Source organism: Cnephaeus nilssonii (genome assembly GCF_951640355.1).
Source record: "Cnephaeus nilssonii genome assembly, chromosome: 15".
Classification (NCBI taxonomy): domain Eukaryota; kingdom Metazoa; phylum Chordata; class Mammalia; order Chiroptera; family Vespertilionidae; genus Cnephaeus; species Cnephaeus nilssonii.
This window is the reverse complement of record NC_137086.1, coordinates 10329639-10356712: the sequence shown is the minus strand read 5'-3', so window position 1 is coordinate 10356712 and position 27074 is coordinate 10329639. Positions and strand designations below refer to the sequence as shown.

At 40.8% G+C, this 27074-nt stretch overlaps 1 protein-coding gene across 5 annotated transcripts in view; it reads right to left on the bottom strand.

Annotated features, from left to right (window-relative positions):
• Positions 1 to 5207: 5207 nt before the first annotated feature.
• The window catches only part of NCOA1 (nuclear receptor coactivator 1), a 161202-nt gene continuing 139335 nt past the window's right edge, over positions 5208 to 27074 (bottom strand). For 2 of the 5 annotated variants that reach the window (XM_079792378.1, XM_079792379.1), the window contains exons 19-22: positions 20768 to 20942; positions 16000 to 16183; positions 11464 to 11553; positions 5208 to 7553 (exon numbers count right to left, since the gene is read on the bottom strand). In XM_079792378.1, coding sequence (XP_079648504.1) covers positions 7383 to 7553; positions 11464 to 11553; positions 16000 to 16183; positions 20768 to 20942 — 620 coding nt within the window. In that variant the 3' untranslated portion in view covers positions 5208 to 7382. Of the gene's footprint in view, positions 7554 to 7638; positions 7696 to 11463; positions 11554 to 15999; positions 16184 to 20767; positions 20943 to 27074 lie in introns of all 5 variants that reach the window. The other 3 variants (XM_079792381.1, XM_079792382.1, XM_079792380.1) reach the window with 3 other exon arrangements.

Sequence of the window (27074 nt, the reverse complement as noted above, 5' to 3'; positions counted from 1 at the left end):
GCAGTGGAAACAATGGCAGGTTTCATCCCAAAACTAAAGAACTGACTCTGGGGTCCAGAACTTCCTAGCCACCTGGCAAAAAATCTGAGCTTGTTTCCCCATCTGTAAAAGAAGGCTATGCCCTGCTCTAATTGCTTCAAAGGATTTTGAAAATCAAATGACATACCGTATGTGAAAGTGCTGTACAAACTAAGAGATTATTAGCGCAAGAGTATTAGCCAAGCACATTGCCTGGCAGAGTAGAAAGAAAAAGTTTCCCTTAACTGATTTAGAAACTCCACTATTAGAAAGGAAGCAGATTCAGGCAGGCATCTGTACTTCCCATCAGTGTCTGCCCTGCAACAGTTCATCAAAACATGGAATAGCCCTAACCGGTTTGGCTCAGTGGATGGAATGTCGGCCTGTGGACCGAAGGGTCCCAGGTTCGATTCTGGTCAAGGGCATGTACCTTGGTTGCAGGCACAAACCCAAAAGGGGGTGTGCAGGAGGCAGCTGATCGATGTTTCTCTCTCATCGATGTTTCTAACTCTCTATCCCTCTCCCTTCCTCTCTGTAAAAATCAATAAAATATATTTTAAAAAAACATGGAATAAACACCATCTTGGTCTAAGGTTTTGTGTTTTATTCTGTATTATAGGATCTCTGGGCATTGTAGTTGGAGGAAAACCTGATGGAACAGATATTCCTTTCTAACATTTAATTTAAAAAATATATATATTTTATTGATTTTTTAAAGAGAGGAAGGGAGAGGGATATAGAGTCAGAAACATTGATCAGCTGCCTCCTGCACACCTCCCACTGAGGATGTGCCCGCAACCAAGGTACATGCCCTTGACTGGAATCGAACCTGGGACCTTTCAGTCTGCAGGCTGACGCTCTATCCACTGAGCCAAACCGGTTAGGGCCTAACATTTAATTTTTTAAAAATATTTTTATTGCTTTTAGAGAGGAAGGGAGAGGGATAGAAATGTCGATGAGAGATAAACATCAATTGGCGGCCTCCTGCAAATCCCATACTGGGGATCGAGCCCACAACGTGGGCATATGCCCTGACTGGGAATCGAACCAGGAACCTCTTGGTTCCTGGGTTGACATTCAACCACTGAGCAACATCGGCTGGGCCCTTTCTAACATTTTAATTCTTTTATTTTTCTCAAGCCAATGTCGCAGCCTTGCTTCGGATACCTGTGGGAATTGCTTGGTTCTGTTGGTTGCATAAACTACCAAGTTTCTGAGACAAGCACAGATAATTCGACCAGAGCCCAAATCCAGGATAGGAGAAAAACGCTTTGTCTGCAGAGGATCAAGAGCCAGAGAAAAGTGAATGCTTCTATGATCTGATCCAAGAAAACAAATTTCCTGCCTCACAAAAAAGGATCCTGTCAGTCATTTTATACCTGCCTCACACGAAACCCATTTTCCAAAAATTTTTTAAGCTAAGGGATGACACTGCAGCCTCATGGAACTCCCTTTTCACTTCCTGTTTAGATATGGACAGACTGCCTCTCCTAAAATTTTAGTGGGGCCCAGCTGGTGTGGCTCAGTGTTTGCGTGTTGACCGGTGAACCTGGAGGTCATGGTTCGATTCCTGGTCAGGGCACATGCCTGGGTTGTGGACTTGATTCCCAGTAGGGGGCATGCAGGAGACTGCCGATGGATGATTCTTTCTCATCATTGATGTTTCTATCCCTCTCTTCCTCTCTAAAATCAATAAAAACATTTTTTAAAAATTGTAGTGTGACACCTTGCTGACCTTATCACAAAACTCACCCCCATTTAGGCCTCCAAAGGGCAAGAGGCTCTGCCTGTCCCCAGAGAAGGGGCCAGGTCCTCTCTCCTCAGCCCTTGAATTATCATTCCTTTTGAAGGCCTGTTTTTGAAAGTCATTTCATGTAAGAAAATTGCCTAAGGTCACACAATAAGACTCTGAATTAGTCCTACTTCATAATAGTGCAGGATAATGAATCTAGAATTTGGAATTAGAAGACCTGGTTTCAAGTTCCAATGCATTGGTGAAAAGTATTTGCCATAAACTTTTAGAGTTTTTCTTTTTATTTTTTAAAATATACTTTTATTGATTTCAGAGAGGAGGGGAGAGGGAGAGATAGAAACATCCATCATGAGAGAGAATCATGGGTCAGCTGCCTCCTGCATGCTCCCTACTGGGGACTGAACCCACAACCTGGGCATGTGCCCTTGACCAGAATGGAACCCAGGACCCTTCAGTCCACAGGCCGATGCTCTATCCACTGAGCCAAACTGGCTAGGGCTAGAGCTTTTCTTTTTATGAGAACTTTCTTAAAGGACTGCAAAGGATTACATAGAGAATGTATGTAAAAATACCTTACAAATTGTTACAGTACAAATTTATTTTTCCTGAATGTTTTTAATATTGTTATCAACTACAATAGAGTACTGTGTAAAATATGTAAAACCTATAGTTCTGGATAGAGCTGGTAATGGAAGAGATCTTAGCTAGTGGCTGGCACAATTTCCAACTGAGGATTCCAAAGCCTAGTTCATGTTCCTCCTGGAGCTCTTAGCTGATTTCAATTCCTTTTCAGTCTATCAGCTAACATCCTATATAATAAAAGGCTAATATGCAAATAGACTGAATGGCAGAACAACCAATCGGCCGCTATGACGTGCGCTGACCACCAGGGGGCGTGTGCGGAATATGGCAGGCGTTGGCCAAGGTGGCATGGTGGAGCAGGTGAGCGGGGGCACCAGACCAAGGTGGGGCACCAGTCGCTGTCATCGGGGCGAGACTCTGGTGGTTACTGAAAATTCTTTGCTCCCACATGCCATGGTCCCGCCTGGCACTTGCACCCACTGCCCGTGCCAGGCACCGGTCCTGATCACTCGGCGCCATCAGTGGGTGTGAGCGGTGGCTGCTGGCCCTGATCGCCCCTAAGGGCTTCTCCACCACCCCCTGCTCCTGAGGGGCGATTGGGGCAGCAGCTGCCACTCGCACCCGCAGAAGGCGCCGGTCCCGCTCATGCACGCTGCTGGCACCAGCCCCAATGGCTCTGGGCCGTCAGCGGGTGCAAGTGGGGCTGGTGCTGTCAGCGTGTGGGAGCGTTGGCAGCAGGAGTGAGGCTGCCAGCAGACGGGACAGGGGGCCAGAGGATGGGCCGAGATCCACCCCTGTGCCTACTGTAGCCTCGCGGCCCACAGTTCCTTTCAAGGTGCACGAATTCGTGCACTGGGCCCCTAGTAATTCTAATAAAATGGTTATGAAAACTCAGGAACATCAGTTAACAATGTAAAAATCCAGCTCTCCAGGGTCTCTTCCTCTGTCCAGGCCACTGCATGTGCTCTTCCTCAGACTATTCTTCACTAGCTACTTCCTCACCATCTGGCAAACCTCACTTCAAATGCCATTTCTTCCTCAAGGAAACCTTCCTGGACTCTCCAGACAAGGTCTCACTAACTTAATCCAATTCTGATTATAAGCACAAAGTCCCCCCAGGTGAATATAAGCTCTGGGAAGGAAGGGTCCATGTCTAGCTGGATCCTTCCATATCCCTACTACCTTGGATAAAGACAATAAAATGTATTAAATGAGTGAAAGAGGCCAGAGCTTTGTGTTTCTTTAATCTTGTTAAGAACTCTTGTAGCAATAAAAATAAAAAATATAAAGAAAACTAATTTAGCCCTAGCTGGTTTGGCTCAGTAGATAAGAGCGTCAGCTTGTGAACTAAAGGTTCCCAGGCTTGATTCCTGTCAAGGGCAGGTACCTCGGCTGCAGGCTCCTCCCCAGCCTGGGCCCTGGTTGGGGTGCGTGCAGGAGGCAACTAACCAATGTGTTTCTCTCACATCGATATTTCTTTCCCTCTAAAAACCAATGGAAAAATATCCTCAGGTGAGGATTAAAACAAAAAACTAATTTAGCACTGGCAGAAATTAAAACAAAAAACTAATTTAGCACTGGATGGAGGAATGCTTCCTTTTGGCAGTTTTCACCAATCAAAAGAATTTATGGACTTAACTCATCCAGATCTTTTTCAGAGACACAGGAATGGTCCAGGATCAAGCTTGCTCTGAATCAATCACTTTATTCAAGTGGAGCTGCCTTCTGGGAAGACCAGTTAGTCAGCCAGGAAATCAGCCCAACTTCTGTGTAAGCAGACAGCTGTCCTTTTTCTTTTGATTGTCAGGATCCAGAAGACAGTCTCTAGGTATGGAACCTATCTTAGGCAAAACCATAAAGATGAAGCTTCTCTCTGTCAACCTCACTTTTCCCTCAATTGTTTCTATTTGTTTTTCTTTTCTTTTCTTTTAAAATATATTTTATTGATTTTTTACAGAGAGGAAGGGAGAGGGATAGAGAGTTAGAAACATCGACGAGAGAGAAACATCGATCAGCTGCCTCCTGCACACCCCCCACTGGGGATGCACCCGCAACCAAGGTACATGCCCTTGACTGGAATCGAACCTGGGACCCTTCAGTCCGCAGGCCGACGCTCTATCCACTGAGCCAAACCGGCTTCGGCGATCTATTTGTTTTTCTAATGGCCTTCCCACAACTACTTTAGGATAAATTTAAATCAATGTTTAGCCTCATTGAAGAGAAGTATTTTTACCTTATCCCAACTTTGGGAAACAAAGGGTCTGTTCCCCATAAACATGATTTCAGACAACAGCTACCAAATCTGTGTGTAGGAACAAGTACAGGATATACATCCTCCCCTGCCCTCTAGCAAGTATCACACTTGCTTACCCTCCTTACCCAGGCACACTGAGCCAAGTATTAGTGGATTTAAGCTGCCTTAAAAACACACAAATAAGAAACAGGACCGGTCAGATTGAAAGAGTCTCCTCAAGTAAGATTCAACATCTGCATAATAAATGTTAGTATATAAAAGCCAATAATAGTGAGCGATATGGTATGGTGTGACTCTGAAGAGCTGGGGGGACCAGATCTCCTGGGTAACCAACAGCCGGACCAGAGTGTTTAATCATCAGACAAAGGGTCAAAGTCAGAATTTCCTCTAGGCCCACTGTCATGACTTCACTTGGACCTTCTCAAATTTCACTGAGCTGGTTCCCATTAGGGTGACTTCCAGGACCTCTGGCTTCAGGGATTCTTTCCTTTATTATCCTTCAATTACCCATTAGCCATTTTTGGGCTTTGGCAATTCCTGCAGGATGTAGGTTTCACTTCTTCCCTGTAAATGAAGAGGCAACCCGTGAGGTTGTTAAACAAATTCTATTCAGCAGCTGGAAAAGTGCATTTCCTGTGGAATGACAGGAATTACATAGAAGCAAGCAATTTTATTTTCCTCAAATGTAGCAATAATTTCAATCTGTACATACATAAAACAAACAGTGCAATTATAAAACCTTGAAGGTGACATGCATACATTAAGGTGCAGTTGGGATGGAGGAGGATGTTAGCATCTCCAATTTTCCTTACCACTTTTTTTTTCTAGTCCTTATGCGAAAGTACTGAGTCAGGAAACTTCATCTGGAATGCTCAAGTTAAAGGTGAACTTCCTGAAGTCTGCAAGTCTAAATATCACAAACAGAACAGAGATGATGTCCTAGAGCAGTTTGGTAGGGACTAGAGTAATATGGCTGGGCTTTCAAGCTGGGAATGAATGACATTGGGGATGCATTTTTCTGAAAAAGGAAAAGAGATAATGTTTGTAACTGAGTGTCCTATTTCTCTTTCATAGTTGCTACCCATGTGAGCCCTTCCGCCAATCTTTTGATTCGGTATTACACTTTCTGAATAGATGCTGTCCAGTGGAGTTATTTGTAACTAGGGGTGGTGAGATGCAGAGAGAAGGACCTGGGAAAATGGCTTCTTCCTTGATGTCTGAGTCCAAGCTCCTCTTCCTCGGTGAGTTCTTAGGGCCTTTTCTCTGCCATGGAAGCAGAGGTAGCTGGTGCGCAATGTCAGGTGCGGTCATCGTTCACAGGCCCAGGAGTGCAGGAAAAGGCGAGTGATGGGGGTCTACCTTTGCTTTTTCCACCAACACCTTTCTCAAGCTTTCCTGGCCTTGCAGCAGAACTTCTAGAACTAGAAAGTCAGTTCACTGGGTCCTTGTCTCAGAGGCCAGGATGAGACAACATGTGGCAGAGTGACAAGACACAAAGGGAAAATATGGTACCAGTTAGCCTCAGGGCAGAGTAAATTTATATTTGCACTGATGAAAACTAAAATTCCCAAAGTCAATCTAAAAAAAGTAAGATTTCCTTTGAGCACTAATTTCTCTCTGTACGAGTTGCCTGTGCACTTCAGGTGACAATTCCTCACACTGCTCTCACGGCGGATGATCCCAGCGAGACACTAGGGCAGTGCGAGCTCTAGCTCATCTGGAACGGCTCTTTCTGGCAGGTGGCGTTTTGATTTGAAGCCCAAAGTAAATCCATACATGGCATCACAGTTATTAAAATAATGAAATATTACTAGCCAGATGTAACTGCAATTCAATCAATGTTATATTTCACACACAAATATAGAAAAATCAAGAGTATGATAATAAAGCCATAAAATTAAACAGAAGGAAATAAATTTCTACAAGAAATCAAATATATTTACAGTGAGATTTAAAGGTAAAAATAAGCTACTTGGATCATAAACTTAATTTTATTTTAAATAACTTTAGCTACTTCAGCTGTTAATACAATAAAAGCAGAAAGAACAGGCTGCCTTTCCCCAAAATTTAATCAGAAAATTGTATCTACAATAATTGACAGAACTCGCTTCTTGTCCTTCACCCATCTCATCAAAAATTATTGCATTTTCCCCAAACTGTACTTTTTGGATTCCTCTGAATACACTCATTTCGTCCTCATTCCTGGAGGCATCTTGGTTTAAATCCATCTTTAAAAAAGGAGAAGGGGTACATATGTGGAGGCAAAATATTCTCTTGAAGCCAACAGAGACAGAGTTGCTAGGAGAAGCTGATTGTACACACAAGCTGCCTGGGGTCGGGGAGGGCTGTTAGACACGTGACAGCCTTTGGTGAGGGCACAGGCCCTTCTTCCTGGGCAGGGTCGGAGCTGAGCCCGCGGAGGCGGGGCTCTGTCTTCGCTGTGGAACTTGTCCTTTTGGTTCTCCTCCAAAGGCCTTCATCCCGATAAGAAGCCAATGACTGATTACAAAAATAAGAATAATTAAATTTGGCTCAAGAAATAGATTGTCCAACTGTTCTGCCTTGTTATTTTTCAACATCCAAGGCCTTTACAAAGAAACAAAAACATCTCTCAATCTCCCAACGAAAGTGAACTCCTTTTTATTTTTTTGCTCCAAATGCTACGACCTGAAGAATGGCTGCAGATTGAGATATCAAAAATCTCAGAAAAATATATAATATATTTGTATATCTCTGTATGTCTATTATTTAAATTTCACATTCCTTTAAAAGTGGTTATTCAGTCAGTAGCTGCTGAAGGAGGCTCTTCTGCTGGGCCTGGGGGGTCTGTGGTCCTGCCGTGGGTTTTTGAGTTCCCAGTGGACCAGGCTGGTTCAGGTAAGGGTCCCCGCCTACCAGATTCACTGTACACTGGACGTCAGCAAACACCTGAACCTGTTGCACCTGCTGGAACACAAATAAAAGATGTGTTTAGACAGAAAGGTCTGCCCCCCCGGCTTATGAGTGGGTACTACTTGAAGTGGAAACTCACTAGAGCATTCCTCTAGTCTGTAGTCACCACAGAGAAGAACTCTTCTGTCTTCTTGTCCTACAAAAAGAAAATCGCTGCACTCATTTTGCTCAGGGTTCTGGAAAGTTCACACTTTAAAAATAAAATAAAAATCAGAATGGTCAAACCTCCTACAGGGTTGCCATCAATACTGAAAGTGAGCATTGTTGCTAATATTGCCAAGATTGGGAAAAGCCCAGTTTCAGAGACTGGGTATCCAGTGGTGGGTTAAAAAAAAACACATGTTATTTGGAAAACTGGTTCAAAAACATTCTATAGATAACTTTAGTAGGATGAAAAAAATCTTTAGGATGTTAGAAAATTAAGGACTTTAACCCAGTATTAGCAAAATATAACCACCACAACTCAGTAACAGGACATCAGCATTACTAAAGTTAATGTCCCAAAGTACCTAAATGTACTATTACATATTTATGTATTGCCTTTAGAATTATAGCAAAATATTAGCAGAACAATTTTATATTCAACTTCTTTTTCCTGATAGATAATCCATTTAAACACATGAACTAAAAATAACAGTAAATTACGAAATGAGAACAGTGTGAATTTTCCCTTTAACTACTTTCAGTAATAATAGGACTATTCCTTTAAAATGTCTACAGTTGCATAGTTATAGCGTTTTCTATTGGGAAAACAAAACCAGAAGTTAGTCTTTATCAATCAGTCTTATTAAAAAGTCATTTGTAGAACTGATAAAGGCCAATATCACATTGTAAATGTTCCAGACCAAGAATGGAAAGGCCTTCTCAGTCATCTAAGTACATCTAACTAAGTGTCTCTCAAGCTTTTGGCCAACTTGAGCCTCGTGTTTAATAGGCTCCTGAGGTATTTTAGATTAATGATGCATTTTCTTGGCCATTTGTCTCGTCACTAATTCGTGCCAATTACATTCAGCTTTTCTGAAAAAAATTTTATCCTAATTGAACAAAAGTTGTTTTCCATCCACCTTCACTGGCCAAATGTCAAATGTCCCAATGATCCAGTTGCCATGTAAGTCTAGCCCCTGGTCCTCTCGATCCAGCGACACCTCCAGTCTACTCTCCTTCAGCTAAAGTAGGCATCCCTGAGCTTTTCTAGTGCCCAATGAATGAACTCTACTTAGATTAGCCTCAGTTCTCTCCTTGGCCTCTTTCTCCTCATCCTCCTCTTTCCCCAGTTTCCCAAATTTTGCTTCTTGCCTCCACATGCTTCCATTTCTTGTTTTCTTTAGGGCTCTTCCTTGTGTATCTAAAATATACCAACTCTCTGAGTCTGTTCTCTAGCTGCCTCTGTGTCCTCCCTCACCTTGGTTCTCTCTAACTCCTCACTCCTACTTTTCCTTCTAGAGCTCCCCTGGCCTTGCTCTCTTCCCATGTCAACAATCTCCCTACCAGCTCTCTTCTGGCGTCTCTTTTCTGTGTTCCTTTCCTGTTCTCTCCTGTCTTGCCTCCTCCTCATCCCAGCACTCCAAATGCTGGGACCCCTCCCCCCCAATCCTACCCTAGTCCTCCTCGCCTCGTTTGTTTCCTTCTCCTTTTCTGTACATCTATCTCTATATTTCTATCTAACTCACTTCCAATTTCTCTTTGGCAAAAACAAAAACATTGGAGCAAAGAGAGATTTCATGATGGGCTACTACAGAAAAAAGATTCTGCCACTGAAGCTTAAAAGAAGCAAAAACTATAGTGCTTTTAGGTGCTGATTTTTTAAAAACAATTAACATAAACTTTTATGTTTATATGTTTCAACTTATGAAATACTGGGGCAGAGCATAAGATGTTTTTGTCCCCAAACACTTGGAAATATTATTATAAAGGCATGAAAAAACAAACTAGAAAGAAAATTCTGCTTCTTTAAAAAAGAATGCTTTTAAAAAAGATAGTCTATATTTTAAAAATTGAAAATATTAACCCTTTGCACTCGCTTGCTTTTTTCTCGAGCTGCTACCGATGCTAACCGTGTTGAGTCACACTCGACATCCGAGTGAAAAAGGTTAAACCAAACTCTAAAAAAGTACACACTGCAGCCATTTTGAACTTGAAAAAACGAGGTCCCTTAGACCAGACCTCAAAGAACTTCTAGTACTGCTACACCTTCATAGACAGGTGAGGCAAGACGCAAAAAAAAGCTTCAGATTTACCAGCTCAGAAGGGTGGTGTGGGAACTGAGTCCCAACCTCTTAAGATTTCCCAGAATCGGTTTTACTTCAAGTCTTGATTGTTTTGTTTGACCTATTTTGTTGAGCTGCCTGCCCAGTGTAAGTCTCTGTAGGTGTGAGACTTTGAAAAACTTGTAGCGAATGAAGACTTCATCTTCCCCACCACAGAATCCCCTCTTCAGCCCCACAGGACTCGGGTCCTATTCCTAATGGACACAGCCTCCTCCAGAGCCGCTGCCCAGGCTCCTCCTCTCCCCTCCCCGCTCTACAAGAAGCGTGGGCTGGCGCTGGGATCACTGCTTCCTCAGGATCACTGCTTCCTCTCAGGATCACTTATGCAGGACTGCATCCACATCCCTAAATTTAGCATTCATGGCCCCTGGAAGTTTGCCCCAATCCACTCTACCAATTTTAATTCCTAGGAGTTCTTATTACAAACCCTCTGCCTGCCTTCAGCGAATGTGGTTTCCCAGCACTATGCTCAGATATACTACTGTCTCCCTGTCTCTGGACCCTCTACTCCAATCCCCTAGACTTCCAAGTTTACCCCACCCCAGCTTCCAACAATCAGCCAGAAGACCTTTCTCCTTCAGTTGGCCTTGCAAACTATCCCTCAAGGCCCAGTTCAGTCCCATCTCCTATGGAAACGCTCATCTAACCATCTCAGCAATTTCTACTATTTTTTTAAAAAACAGGTCTCTTGTTACTTGTAACGAAAATTTGAGTGTCAATTTATGTGTACAGTCTATGTGTTTTATCTTTCAACAGGCCCTCAGTGGGGTAGCAGAAAGAGCATCAACTTTAGTGTTAGAAAGACCTGGGTTTGAACCACAGCTCTGCCACTTTCTAGCTTTGTGAATTGTGCATATAATCAAATCTCCTCGGGCTGTTTCTTCATCTGTGGGGAAAAAAGGAATACTACTCCTTCCTGGGGGTAAAGTGAAGCTTACATGAGGTAAAGCATAGTGCCCAGCACAATGCCTGGCAAACCATGAGCATTTATTTCACAGAGCGAACTCTGTTTCCTCCCTTCTTCACATAGTTCACCAAAAGGGCAAACATGTCTCATGTTTCTTTGTATCGCCACATTAAGCATAATGCTGGTACTTAAAAAAAAATTTTAACCTACTTATTAAGAGACTAAATACTAAACCAAAGTTACCATATTGAATTAAAACCTCCAACATTTCTAAATATAGGTCAATATAAAAAAGTGGCCACTCATGCTTTTTATACATTGTTTTAAAAAAACACTTCTAATAAGGAGGCAGGGTACACGGCAAACATTTTGTTTTATTTGAATTTACTGAGATCTTTTGAGGTATTTTGATTACATATGGATTTGAGCACTGTGTTTATTTACAAAATAGTAATTAGTAGCCACATTAAATTAAACCTTATGAGAGTTTATCTCAACAATTTGACCCTCTCAACAATCCTATAAGCAGGTATCTTGTTCGTTCTATTGGTTATACAGCAGCTCGGAAAGTTCCCTAACACGCCCAAGGTGACACAGTGAAGAAGAGGAGGGCCAGGACTCACACCAGGTCTGACTCCCAAGATCATCCTCTTAACCACAATGCTGCACAAAGTTTCGTGTGTCTCTAGAGTGTCCCTGACAGCTTAGGGCTCAGAATTCTCTTACTGACCTGGGTTCCATCTGCTTCTGTTTTGAGAAGGTCAGTAGATGTAAGCTGGTTGCAGTAGAGGCCTGTGTGTCTCAGTGCCGAATCATTCATCTATTAGAGATAAGAACAAGAACAAATTACAAGATAGTTGTTTAAGCTGAAGCTCAAATTCTTCAATTAAAAACAATCCTACCGACAGAAAAGTAACAGGACAGCAGAAATAGAGAGCTGAGTGATTGTCTATGTTGTTAGAAGTGAGGACAGTGGTCCCCTTTGCAGGGTGGAGAGTGATGTGGAAGGGAGAGGAGGAGAACCTCTGGGTGCTGGCAATGTTGATCCGGCTGGCAGTTATAACCGTGTGACAATTTATCTAGTTGTGTACTTTTTGTATATTCTTATATATGATACTTCCATTAATTGCAAAAGACTTCCAGTTCCAGTCAAGATTCAGTAACAAGGATCAGATTTATCCTCTGCCTGAATCAATTAAAAAATTGGACAACATATATAAAATGAAGACACTCAAGACATTGGACAAAGGCAATAAAAGAAAGTTACTCCCAAGAGTTGGGAAACAATTGAGGTTGAGTCCTGTGATTACCCCAGCCTACTGCCTAGACACAATTTCCAGGCTGTAGCGTGGGGACAGGGAACCCAGGCAGAGCCTGGCAGACTGCCCGAGTTGAGAAGATGCAGCTGGAAGTCTGAGATGCCAAGGCAGCTGGAATTCACAGGGCAGAATATCGGATGAGAGAGCGACACAGAGAGAAAGTTCTCAAGATCTGCAGATCCCCTCGAGTCTACGGCTCAGTATTGATCAGTAATAGGTGCCAGGGAACTACTCAAAGCAGAGAAAAGATTCATCTGAAAATATTTACATGGGATAATCCTCAAAGATCACAAAGATATGGGAAGATGTCTTGAACCCACTAGCCAGAGTGGAAAACATTATAATTCATGTATTACCAAGTAGAATTTGACTCAATACTAGGGTAAAATTAGCCCTATACTACACATAGCTGTGGTCCCACTAAAGAAAAAAGCGAGACCTGAAAACGATCAAACTGTTTTCAAGTAACTTAACCACTTCCCAAAACAAAGCTCAAGAATATTTATAGGAATATTAACAAGGTAAAATTCATGTCTAGCATCCAATAAAAAATGACCAGGCATGGAGAATAATATGACCTATAATGAAAAATAAAGTCAACCAATTGAAACCAACCCCAAAATGATGCATATGATAGAACTGATAGGTGAGAATATTAAGACAGTTATTATAATAATCATATGCCATATGTTCAAGAAGAGAGAGAAAAGACTGAACATGTTAGAGATATGGAAGATACAAAAAAGGTCCACACTGAACTTCTAGAGATGAAAAGCAATGTCTGAGATGAAAAATACATTGGATAAAATTAACAGGTCAGACACTGTAAAAGAAAAGATCACTGAACCTAAAGCTATAACACCAGAAACGATCCAAAGTGAGACACATAGAGAAAAAAATGGCTGACCTCACACCTCTCCCCAAACCTCCAATCTCCCAGACCCAGAGAATCAGTGAGCTGTGGGATAACTCCAAGAGGCCTACTATATGTGTAACTGAAGTCTCTGAAGGAAGGGTGGGGGGCTGATAGACAGGCAAAATATTGGAAGAAATAATGGCCAACATTTTTCCAAATTTTATGAAAATTACACATTCATAAATCAAGAAGCTCACTGAAGCCCAACCAGGCACAAGAACCATGAATAAAATCACATTAAAGAATATCATAATCAAATTGCTTAAAACCAGGAATAAAGTGAATGAATAATCTTAAAAGCAGCCTTAAGGGGGAAAAAATCAACATGTACAGAAGAACAAAGACTAAAGCGGATGTCTTATCAGAAATACTGAGCAACATCTTTAAAGTACTAAAAGCTAAAACTGCCAACCCAGAACTCAGGGAAAAGAATTTTCAGATGAAGGTGAAACAAAAATTTTTCTCACATATAAAAGCTGAAAGAATTCATCACCTGCAAACCTACACTATAAAAAGTGTTAAATAAAGACCTTCAGGCAGAAGGAAAATGATACCAGATGGCAATTTGGATCTACACAAAGAAATGAAGAACACTAGAAATAACTACATGGGTAAATATAAAAGAATTCTTATTTAAATTTTTAGAAAATATACTTGACCAGGCGTCCTCAAACTACGGCCCGCGGGCCACATGCGGGTGTTTTTGCTGTTTTGTTTTTTTACTTCAAAATAAGATATGTGCAGTGTGCATAGGAATTTGTTCATAGTTTTTTTAAAACTATAGTCCGGCCCTCCAACGGTCTGAGGGACAGTGAACTGGCCCCCTGTTTAGGACCCCTGTACTTGACTGTTTAAAGTAAAAGTACTAACAATATTTTGTGGGGTATGTAGGCATAATATGTGTGACAATAGCATAGGAGGGGAGAAATGGAAATAAACTTTTGTCAAGTTCTTATATTATACATGAGGTCATGAAGTATCACGTGAAGGTAGATGATGATAAGGTAAAGATGAATATGCATATATATAGCCAAAAAAGGAGATAAAATGAATTTAAATGTTCAATTAAATTTTAAAAAAGGCAAGAGATGAAACAAAAAGAATAAAAGTGAGACTTTTAAATGCAACCATATCAATAATCACATTAAATTTAAATGGGCTAACCACTTCAATGAAAAGGCAGAGAATGTCAAATTGAATTAAAAAGCAAAACTCACCACATAAAAAATACACTTTAAATGTATGTTCTTTAACCTAATTCATTATATTTTTTATTATTTTGTTTTAATCTACTGTAGGTAGTGAATAACTCTAAAAACTGACTAAAACAAGATAACAAAGACAAGAAACAATCCTATTTAGTTCTTTTATTTTGCTATAAAATATGGATCACTAAGTTGATGTTTTTTCTTCCTGCTAACTTCATGAGGCTTACTATATAATACATGGGGAGCAGGGATTTAAAAAAATTAGTATCAGAAAGGAATTCTATAGAAAAGGTAATCAGTGTTTACGTATTTTTAAGATTTGTTGTAAATTATGGCTACATGGTCAAAGCCTAGTTACCATAGTCTACTTTGTGGTTGCCGATAATGAGAATAGTAACTACAGGGAGTTACCCCAATGATCTTCTTAAATATCACTTTGAATTTAGTAATGCTCTCTTTAATATCCCTTTAACATTCATTAAGCTTCTCAACTTCTATTCCTGCCTAGATCATGGTGTGACAACCAAACTTAAATGCTCTTTTCTATTCTCTTTCCTTAGACCAGTGGTCGGCAAACTCATTAGTCAACAGAGCCAAATATCAACAGTACAACTTTGAGAGCCAAATTTTTCAAACTTAAACTTCTTCTAACGCCACTTTTTCAAAATAGACTCGCCCAGGCCGTGGTATTTTGTGGAAGAGCCACACTCAAGGGGCCAAAGAGCCACATGTGGCTCGGGAGCCGTGGTTTGCCGACCACGGGCTTAGACAAATCTTCCATGTAGCCTTTCCTAACTGGGACATTGTTCCTTTACACTCTCAGTAGTTAGTTGTATATACCCCTCATCTGACACAATATGTATGGTTCTATGGGGTCCATCCCTTCACAGCTGTTTTGTCTTATTATTCAACTGATCCTTTGTTCATGTTGTTTAACCCTAGCTTGTTAATATTATCTCCTATAGAGAGCTATCTTTGCACATAGCAAGTACTAAATAAACGTTCAGAACATAAAGGGGTAAGTTCCAAGCCAATGTATTATATGTACATCCTCCTATATAATAAATAGGTAATATGCAAATTGACCCTCATGCCTTCATGTCACTAGATAGCCAACCTCATGTTGTCACAAGATGGCTGCCCCCACGTTGTCACAAGATGGTCGGCAGGGGAGGGCAGTTGGGGGTGATTGGGCCAGCAGGGGAGGGCAGTTGCAGGGAACCAGGCCTGCAGGGGAGGGCAATTGGGGGGGGGACCAGACCTGCAGGGAAGGGCAGTTGGGGGCAACCAGGCCTGCAGGGAAGGGAAGTTGGGGGTGATCAGGCCAGCAGGGGAGCAGTTAGGGTCAATCATGCTGGCAGGGGAGCAGTTAGGTGTCCATCAGGCCAGCAGGAGAGCAGTTAGGGGGCTATCAGGCTGGCAGGCAGAATGGTTAGGGGCAATCAGGCAGCCAGGCAAGCTAGTGGTTAGGAGCCAGCAGTCCCGGATGGTGAGAGGGATGCCCGAGGGGTCCCAGATTGGAGAGGGTGCAGGCTGGGCTGAAGGACACCCCTCCAGTGCATGAATATCATGCACCGGGCCTCTAGTTTTAAAATAAATCTAAAACATTAAAATCTCCTGAGACTAAAATCTTACAAGGTCAGTCAAAATTTCTACTAAATATCTTAAGGGATAGCAATTATCAAAAGATAGAGGGAAAGAATAAAGAAATGTGGTTATTCTGATGAGTAACTATAAATACATCTGACTTCCCTTAGAATAATAATTTGTGGTGAGGTATGGTGTGGTGTGTGTGTAGCAAATGTGCCAGTTGTGCCGCTTACCTGCTCAGGGCACACAGCGTTCATTCCTGGCATCTGCAAAGAGCTCATCTGCATCTGGCCCATCATTGGGTTCATATTCTGAACATTTGCGTTTCCACCTGCCATGGACACAGTGATGCTCATGTTGTTGTACACTCCTGGCTGTGCGGGCGTGGGCTGGTTCTGGACAGCTTGACTGAATACACTGTTAACTCAAAAACAATCCCAATTACACCCACTGATCATGAACATGGAACGTGACTGGACTTTGTTTCTTAATTACTAGATAGAATTCTAAAGAAAATACTTTACATTCTTAAGTTATACATAGGCTTTATCTTATTACAATATGTAAGGACTGAGTATAACTCAGATGCATTCTGAACTCTGCCCAAGGGGTTTAATAACTAAAAAGAGCTCATTTTAAGTTACAGTCATCTGGCCTCGTATCACATTGATAAGCTCCAATTATCTGAGTAATTAAGAAAAGGAAGTTTTCCACATAAGTAAATCATCCAGATAACTGAAGTTTACCCATTTAACCATCAAAACCGTTCTAAGATCACAAATGTTAAACCAGTTTCTATTAGTAGATAGAATAGAACTTGAAACTTTATATGTGAACCCCCAAAATTCTATGTGATACAGATCTACACATCTAAAGGAAAATATATGAATTGTATGTCTTTTATAAGTCCTACAAAACACCAAATGTTTTCTGATTATCTGTCAATTGTTAAACAATGAGCTGCAAAGAGCTTATTGTAAAATGCTACCTGGTTTAATGTTAATTATGGAGAATTTTATTTAAAAGAATATTTACCCTACCAATGGCTTATCTATTACTTGCTAGCTCTTGGGAGGGAAGCAGGATAGTTTGGCAGAGTAAGGTAACACTGAAATTAACAGGCTGAGAAACAGGCTATTCATCACGTCTGAAGAAAAGTAGTAAATATTCTCCAAGTAATTATAAAACACAAATGCTCAAAGAAAATTACAGGCCTAGGAAATGGTCAATAATGCATCTGAACCATTAATGTCTGCACAATGTGTATGCTTGGGAGGCAGTGCCCCAACTAAATGAGAAGAAAAAACCCATGAGGCTGCTGCTCACGTTCCAATGAGAACATTTCTGCCTTAGACAACGCTCATTTGTCAGCTAATAGATCAATCACCACCGTGGAGGCTCGGGGCTTATAGAAGTTAATGCATGCAGAATTTTCAAGGACTGCAATGATGTCATACTTAGTGGAGAAAGCTTAGGATTTAATTTCTTGTCAAATTTCTATTTGGGACTATATATTAAGTTCCTTCAAACTGCTCCTGCCAATAGTTCCATTTTAGTTTCTCCCATCCTGGGAAGAAGACCAGCTGTGCTGTGGCATCAGTCACGGTTCCAGGTCCTGGAATGGACTATGGGGTTCCCTGACCTACCTTAGGCCTAATGCCTGAAGCACCCCTCCCTCTGCTTTTCCAGTTGGCCTCATGGCAGCCACCATAGCTTCCCTAAGCTAGTACCAGGTATTGGTAACCGCTAAATCATGAGGGGAAAAGGGGAAAATTAAGACTTTGGCCTAAAGTGGGTTCCACAGGGAGGGAGGACAGGTACTAACAAGCAGGGAGGAGGAGTTCTTGGTCAAATAAGTCTGAGAAACAAAGGGTTAAACAACAGGCCTTCTTAGCCTTTAAAATGCTAATAAGCACTAGGACTCTCCCAGGGACTAGAGTTACAGGGGAAGCTGCCCAGTTCCAGGACAAACAGATTTGTTTTAACCCTTTATTTCTCTTGCCACCAGAGAGATAATGAAAAAGAATCACATTTTACTGTCTCTGAACACAACATTCTACTTAATGATTACTTCTCTTCGCCCTGCTCTTGTCACCAGCTAGACTCTTGGTGACTTGACAGCAGGGTCTATTTCTCCCATTCCTTGTGACCCCTTGCACTGTGCAACAGAGACAGTGCGTGGTCACAAAACATATGCTGCCTGCGCTGACTAATAAACAAGTGTGAATGTTTGAAGACTTGGTGATAATTATTTTCTTTCTCAAATGACATGGGAAAGTCAAAGTTCACAAAAACTGCAAAAACTGCTAACGTACAACAAAACTCAAGTCCACATTGTGTCTGAACCCAAGACGTGACTTACGTAGGAAGAGAAAATCTGCACTCATTCGTTGGAGAAACATATATTAAGTGCTTACCTGTTCTAAAGGATAGATATACAGGAGTAAACAAAAACAGTCCTTGCTCTTAAGAAACTTATATTTTAGTTGGAGAGACAGAGCATAAATAAACAGACTAATAAACAATCTGTCGGGTGTTAAGCTCTGAAGAGGGGAAACGAGGGAGCAGGGGTGGGAAGTGGTGTTGTTTCAGGAATCATGGTCAGGGGAGTTTACTATGGTGACATTCAATATCTATGTTTAACAAGGTGACATTAAGTAGAGACATGAAGTATGAGGGAGCAAACCATGACTACTGAGAGAACATTCCAGCAGAGGGATTTTAAAAATGCAAAGGTCCCGAGTTTGCAATGTACTTGGCACATCTGAGGAAGAGAAGAATAAACAGAAGCCAGTGTGGCAGGGTGAGTGATGAGAATAGCAGATGAGGTCAGAGAAGCATCCAGGAGCAAGATTAAGTGGCGCTTTCTAGCCCTGCATTGTATGTTGAGTAAGATGGAGAGCTCTGAATGAAGGACAGACTGACACACTGCCTCCTGTTTGAAAGGCATCACTCTGGCTGAAGATTGCTGTAGTGAGCAAGGGGGGACTGTGGAGGCAGGAGGCTACTGCAACGGTCCAGGAAAAAGACAAGGGTGACTTGCACCAAAGTGTACAAGTGGGACAGGTAACAAGAAAAAAGGAGTTCGTTCCTCTGCGTAATTGGAAAATGGAGTTATTTACTGAGATGGGAAAAGTAGGAGAGAGCATGTTTTGGTGAGAATGTCACCTTCGTTTCCATCATGTTGTACAAGATGCCTATGAGACTCCCATGTGGAGATGCCGATTAGGCAGTTGTATCTACAGTACGGTGTTTAGGGCAGAAGTCTGGGCTGAGATTTGTGTTTGGGAGTCATAGCATAGAGATAGGCATGTGTGGCAGTAAGATTGGATGATATAACCAAGGGAACAGATATGGGGAAGAGGTCCTAGAGGGAGCTCTGAGGCCCTCCAATGGAGGTCAGGGAGAGGAGGAAACCGAGAGACTAGGAGAGTCACGTTTCTCAAGAGGAGGGAAGTTGTTCCAGAAACCAAATGAAGAAAGAATGTCAATGCTTGACTATGCTAAGTGCTACCATGATCACTGAGTGCAGCTGGCATTGTAGAAGACATTAGTGACCTTGACAAGAAGACTTTTGGTGGAGTGGTAGGGATGAAAGTCTGATTGGTTCAACAAGGAATGAGAGGAGAGCAAGTGACAGAGTATAGTCTTTTAATGAATTTACCTATCAAGGGGGAACAGACCTGTCAGCATGACTGGGTTTCTTCAAGCCATATTAAGTGCTTAAGAGTAGACATGGAGCAAGAGTTGAAGTTGGATTTCATTAGGAGCACTTTGCTAGGCACAAGTGTGAAAGAGAGAGAGAGCTGGACAAGCAAGCTGAGAGTGCCTGTAAGGGAGTAATTATAGTGATGGACCATGAAATCTTAAGTGGGTTTAGGAAACTGGGATTAGAACACATTAGGGGACTAAATTCTTCTTGCATGTTAGACAGTTCCATTTCTACCTAATTTACACCCAGTCCCCATTGAGAGCTACAGGTTTTTACACAGTCCTCTCTGAGAGCTACATAGTTCTCTGACAAGAAGATTTCCTCTCTCACCTTTCAGTGAACTTTCAGAGAATATAGTCTTGAGTTTTAAACTTTAACTGCCTTACTTATTATGCTGTCAGATCAAATGGTTTCCCTGTCATTAGAACCAAGACACAACCAAATTAAAACCCTTAAAAATTCAAATGATGTGTGAAAAGTTCAGCAGCCAGGATTTGGAGGAAAATGACTTTAGTGAGATAATTCTAAGCAAATGGGTAAGATGAGGCCACTGAATATCTAGAATCAAAAAGTTGGGTAAGGCAGAATGACTCAGAAAAGCCTTGAAACCTTTGTTACTATGAAATCTTTTTTTTTAAAAAAATATATTTTATTGATTTTTTACAGAGAGGAAGGGAGAGGGATAGAGAATTAGAAACACTGATGAGAGAGAAACATCGATCAGCTGCCTCTTGCACACCTCCTAACTGGGGATGTGCCCGCAACCAAGGTACATGCCCTTGACCGAATTGAACCTGGGACCTTTCAGTCCACTGAGCCAAACCAGTTAGGGCTGTTACTATGAAATCTTTAAAAAATACTGAGAAGAGTGCAACCTGTCTGAATTCAGCTCTATTGAATTCTAACACTTTGCCATTCTTGCTTTAGATTTTTAAGATATTTAAGCATTTATATAAAGAGATGCTTTTTTTATAAGTACCCATTTCTACATCTGTCCCCGGGAAGTTCTGTCTAAATGGGAATTGATCATAGTTCCTAAGTGTATTGGAGGTGGTACAAAGGGTTGGGGGCCATTAGACCACTTTTCTCTACGGTAAACATATAAATTTACCTTAAGAATCACTTAAAGGATTTAAAAATCATTATTTTTCTTGCTGATGACATAAAATTCAGTTCCTTGAATGTGCAAATTGCAGTAGCCAATAATAATGTATTTAGATTGTGAAGGAATGGCTGTTCTTATGTGCTGCAGAGTATTGGGGACAGGTGGATATAAAAATTGCCCTTACTTGTTGTTTCCCATTGCTCCTTGCTGCCAGGCCTTCATGTCTGGTGACTGGTACCCGGAAGCAGGTGGAGTTTGCTGGAGGAGAGAGCTCTGAGGAGGAGGGATTGGCATCGGCACCATGGAGCTCCCAGGGCTCAGAGATGGAGCAAAGCCGGCCTCACCTTGGGGAACCATTCCTGCAAATTGACACAAATTAATTTATGTGAATATATTACAAATTGATTAACCTACAAGGATCTTTAGAAGTAGCCTAATCAATAGAGTAAACATTTGTTCCTTAAAAATAAGGCAAGGAACTTCAGTATCAAGTGACAGATAAATAAACATAAAATAAGTTTGGGAGAATGTTTTCCATTCTAAGATGCTGATTTGTGTACCGGGATTACATGTGATTTTTTTTTTTCTGTTCTATTTTGCTTACATGAACTTTTAAGTGTAAAAAACCTATATGAGCATACATGACAGATTACTTGTATAATAAATAAAAGTTGAAAAAGCAAAGATAAGAACAACCCGTGTGTGAAATGAAAAATGAGAGTTTTGTTGGCTATTCTTCCTCAGTCATCTTTGTGGGCTCTTCTTCCTTTCCCTGTTTTTTTTTTTTCCTTTACTTTATTGAGATATAATCTACATAGTGTCAAATTCACCCATTGAACTGCACAACTCAGGTATTTAAATAAAGTTATTGAGTTGTGCAAACATCACCACAATCCAGTTTACACATTCTCACCTCCATATTTGCTGTGCCTGTGTAGAGTCAATCCCGCTTCCAACTCTAGCCTCAGGCAACCACTGCTCTGCTTTCCATCTCTACAGATCTGTCCTTTTTTGGGAATATATATATATATATTTATATATATATAAAAGCCCAGCGACCCTAACAGTGGAACAACTGGAATGACCAGTCGCTATGATGGGCACTGCGGCAGCCAACCATCCTGATCCGGGCCCTGACTGGCCCCCCGAGCCACCCACGGCCCCTCCCCGCAGCCTGCCGGCCCCACCCACAGGCTCCAATGTGGGGGCCAGCTGGCCAACTTCCAAGGGTCCCTCCTGCCAGCCAGCCGGCCCCTCAATAGGCCTCATTCACTGGCCAGGACAAGGGACCCCACCCATGCATGAATTTGTGCACCGGGCCTCTAGTTACATATAAATGTAAACATCCGAGGTGCTCCGTGTCTGGCTTTTTTCACTTAGCATACTATTTCTGATGTTCGATCATTCTGAAGCAGTTATCAGTAGTTTGTTCTTTTTTATTCAAGATGCTTATTGATTTAACTATTAAAAATCAATTTACCATTAAAGTCAATCATTCTGTTGCAGTGATCTGTATGTCTATACTTGTACTAATACCACATTGTCTTGATTGTTATAACTTTATGAAAATTTTTGAAACTAATAGTCATCTAACTTTGTCCTTCCTTTTCAAAACTATCTTGGCTACCCCTTTGCATTTCCATATAAATTTCAGGGGAAGTTTGTCAATTTCTCCAAAAAGCATGATTGTTTTTTATTTTTTAATCGTCACCCGAGAACATCCTTACTGATTTTAGAGGAAGAGGAAGGGAGCCCTACCTGGTTTGGCTCAGTGGATGGAGTGTTAGCCTGCGAACTGAAGGGTCCTGGGTTCAATTATGGTCAAGGGCACATGTCTGGGTTGCGGGTTCAATCCCTAGTAGGGAGCGTGCAGGAGGCAGCCAATCAATGGTTCTCTCTCATCATTGATGTTTTTATCTCTCTCTCCCTCTCCCTTCCTCTCTGAAATCAATAAAAATATTTAAAAAAGGAGAGGAAGGGAGAGAAACATTCCTGTGAGAGAAACATTCATTAGTTACCTCCCATATGCACTCCAACCGGGGACCAAACCCAATACCTAGGTATGTGCCGTGACCGGGAATCAAACCCACAACTTTTTGGTGTACCGGACAATGCTCCAATCAACTAAGCCACTCGGCCAGGGTTTGTTGCTTTTTTCTTTTCCAAATATATTTTTATTGATTTCAGAGAGGAAGGGAGAAGGAGAGAGAGAGAGAAACATCAATGATGAGAAAGCATGATTGATTGGCTGCCTCCTGCACGCTCTCTATTGGGGATCAAGCCTGCAACCTGGGCATGTGCCCTTGACTGGAATCGAACCTGGGACCCTTCAGTCCACAGGCCGACACTCTATCCACTGAGCCAAACCAGCAAGGGCTGTTTTTTTGATAGGGATTGCATTAAATTATAAGATCAATTTGAAATGAATTGCTATCTTTTCAAACTTTTTTCCTCTAATTTCTATTACTGTATCTTCAAGTTCACTATTTTTTTTCTTTTGTAACTTCTACTAGTCTGCTTCTTATCCCATCCAGTATACTTTTCATCAAAGACATTATAGTTTTCATCTCCAGAAGTTTGATTTCGGATTTTTTAAATATCTTCCATACCTTTACTTAACATGTTCAATTTTTCCTCTAACTTCTGGAACATACAGAATAAATGCAGAACTTATAATTGTCTTAACATCTCTATTAATTCTATCACCGGTGTAATTTCTGGGTTGGTTTTGATGGACTAATTTTTCTCTTCATTATTGGTTGTATTTTCCTGGTTCTTTGCTCGCCTGGTAATTTAAAAAAATGATTCCAGCCATTATGAATTTTACCTTCTCAGGTGCTCAATTTTAAAAATCCCTTTAAATATTTTTGACATTTGTTGGGGTCATTGTTACATGAAAACAGTTTAATTCTTTTGGGTATTGTGCCTAAAGAGATAAGAGCAGACACAGTTCATTCAGTTTTGCTCATTACTGAGGCAAAACCCTCCTGAGTATTCTGCTTGACACCCCATGAATTATGAATTTCCTATTCTGGCTGGTGAGAAGAGGAATTGGCTTTGTGTGAACATTAAAGACTGTTCCCTTTAATCTTTTCAGGTGGTTTTCCCTGGTCTTGGTTTGCATGTACATGCACACATGTACACCCACACCCCAGTATTCAGCTGAGGATCTAAGTGAAATCCTCTTAGAGAACTATCCCCCATAGTTCTCTCTCTGCATGGCTCCTTCTCTTGTACTGTGCCCAGCTCCATTGCCTCAACTCAGGGACGCCACTTATTGCTGGTGGAGTCCCTCTCCCTGCACACAGTCTGGACAACTTTGAGAACTGTTCTTTGCTTCATATACTTTGATTTTCTGTTTGTTTCAGATAGGAGAATAAATCTGGTCCTTGTTACCCCATGTTGGCCAAAAGTCAAAGTCTATCAACAGTTTTAAAAGTAAAAATGGATTTCTTTTTATGTTTTCTGTTATGTTAGCATATTACAGGGATATATTCTTTTTTCCCCCTGACAATACACTTCAGAGTTAAATACTTTTGAGGTACATAAAGTTAATAAGGGGCAGAAAAAAGAATGTCATAATTTGATTACCATAATTTAGTATAATCCCTTCAAATCATCCTCCATAAAATCTTGGAATTTTTTTTTCTTCTTTCCCTATCATTAGATCATATGCATACTTATATGTTCTTAATGTCTCTTTGTAGACATAATTGTATATGCCTGTATAACAGTCTGCATTCTGTCATTGTTAATACAATGACTTTTTTCTCTTTTTTTGTTTGGTTAATCTGGTCAGAGATATAGTTAATTTATTCACTTGTTTTCTAATAGGCTACAATTTTAGATTTTCTATTAAAGTAGAGCAAACTATAGTTTTTATTAAGTTTTTTTTTCTTTTACTAAATGCTTAACTTTTTTTTGACGAATTATAAATTTATTAGGTCATCTGGATAACTATCTTTTTGCGTAAAGATTATATAAATAAAGTTACATATCTTTCCTTGCTGCTTCCTCCATATGTAATTTAATCTCTGGTAAATAATTTTGACTTAGAATAGAGAAAGTTATTTTTTTCTATTTATAACTCTATAGGGTGGGTTTCTCTCCCCTCCCCTATCATGTTAATCATCGCCATACTAGTATATGTTGACTGTCGTTGCATTAATTTTACATTTTAAATTTCAACTGTTTTGGTTGTAATCCTTAATAAACACTTGTCTGTTCTAATGCTTTTTAAACCTTATTTATGATAAAATACTTTTTTTTCAGAAAAACTATATATGTGAGGGGGAAGAGATACTTATGACATTCTGGATATTACTCTGTGGGGTCAAAGGAAACAATAAATAAGAGACTGCAAGTACATCACCATGCTTTCTGACATTTTTTTCTGACCTTATCTCACATCTTAACTGCCCATGGTTTCCTTATCAGATGACCTAGTTTTAGTAGAAGGAACCAGCCTGTCAATCATGAGTTGGAGAGGTGGTTAGAGTTCTAGTCCCAGTTCTGCCACTACACTGGACCTTGGATTCCTTGAACCAGGCAATCTAGTTTAAAGTCTACAATTCCATCTTTGCCTAGAAGACTATGTTAATCCTCCCTGCTGGACCATCAACAGCACCACAGCCATTTGGCAACAGCAACTAGAATTAAGATTCATCCTTCTGTTCATTAATTTCTTCAAAGATTCATTAAGCATCTACTCCCAGACCCACCCCAACCTCTATGCTAAGTACTTGAGAAACAGATATTAAAATATCACACTTTGCTCACTTGAGGACCTTGCTGTTTAAAAAGAAAGGCAGCTAGGTTAACAAATGGCCGGAAGATAGGGTGCTGAGTGCTTATGATTGGGAGTATCAGGGAAGGCTTCCAGAGGAGACACCTCTAAGAGAAGAAAGGAACAGAATGAGACAGGTGAGGGAGGGATATTTTAGACAAGGTACAACTTGTACAAAAGCCGGGAAGTAAAAGAGAGTAAGGTATGCACCCTTTCTTGGAACTTGAGAAGTTTGTTATAGCTAGGACATTGAGATATGGAGGGAAGGGGGAGTGGAGTTGGTAAGTCTAACTTTGGACACGTTGAGTTTGGGATGTTGGTGGAAAATTGGAGTATGTTTGTCCAGTAGGCAGCTGTACACAGAGCTGAGATCTGGTTTAGAGATAGAGAACAGTCATCAGCACGAAGAGGTCACTGAAGCCACAGGAGCTGATGAGGTCACTGGGAGGAGTGAGTAGAGGAGCACGTTCACTGTGTAGTTCAAGAAGGGAGTTCACAGAAGGGAGCTCGGATGGGCTTCAAGGAACAACATTTTAAAAGAAATCCTTCATATTTACTTAGAATATTGCCTTAGCACAAACTAAACTTTTAAAGTCTAATTCTGTTCTAGTGCACTCATCTCTATAGCATAATAGTCTAGAAAAACTTGTTTCCAGAAATAAAAGGAAGCATACCCTGCCATTACTGTTGTCTACATGTCCTTCAGTTACTTTGGTTGGGCCTATGTTAAGCTGAAAGATGCCAAAGCAAAGGACTAAAGCAAAGTTAATGTATTCATCTGTTGGCTTTACCATCATCAATTAGCACAGGGACCGGCAAACTTTTTCTGCTAAGGGCCAGATAGTAAATATTTTTATTTTGCAGGCAATAAGGTTTCTGAAACAACTATACAATTCTGCTGTGTGAAACCAGCTGTAGTCAATATGTAAACTATATGAGCATGGCTGTATTCCAATAAAACTTTATTTATAAAATCATGTGATGGCTTCCCCCTGCCCCCCGCCCAGAAGACTTGCTTTGAAATGGTTGGAACTTTTCCAGAACTTGAATTTGTACCAATACAAAGCCTGGTCTTAAAGCCTTCTACCAGGCTGCTGACCATACTGGAGGCAAACGTTCACCTTAGAAGAGTGGAAGAAATTACAAACATTTTATCATTAAGTGTTCTTATGCTATCCAGAAAAACAAACAACTTCCTCCTATTATTTTAAAGCAGCTTATGGAAGAATTGAAAGTTCTGCCATTTCATTTCAGTCTGCAACTAGATTAAACTACTATTCTATTGTACCCAGCTTCTGGGTTTTGTTTGTAGTATGACTGCTGGCTTTATCAAAGTAAGATTCTTACTTTGTAAAAAGTATTTTTTGGTCAATCAAAAGGTGGGCTGGAATAAAAATCCGGGTACCAGATACAGCATCAATGGTGGATGGCAACACATCCGGTTATATTGCCTGGTAAAGAACAAAGGTCCACCAACTCATTACTTCAATCACTGTGTTCTATATATTGACATTCAAGAGATCAATAACTAGCAATCTTGTTAACTTTGTTGGAACTGGGGCTGTGAGGCACTGCCTTCCAGGTGGCTTTGAAACAGTTCTCCGTTATTAGCTTTCCAGAGAAGAGGTATTAAAGAGCATGACTGAAAATGGACAGAAGTACTATTTTTATAAGAAAAATAAAATCCTTGGGGGGAATTTTTTAA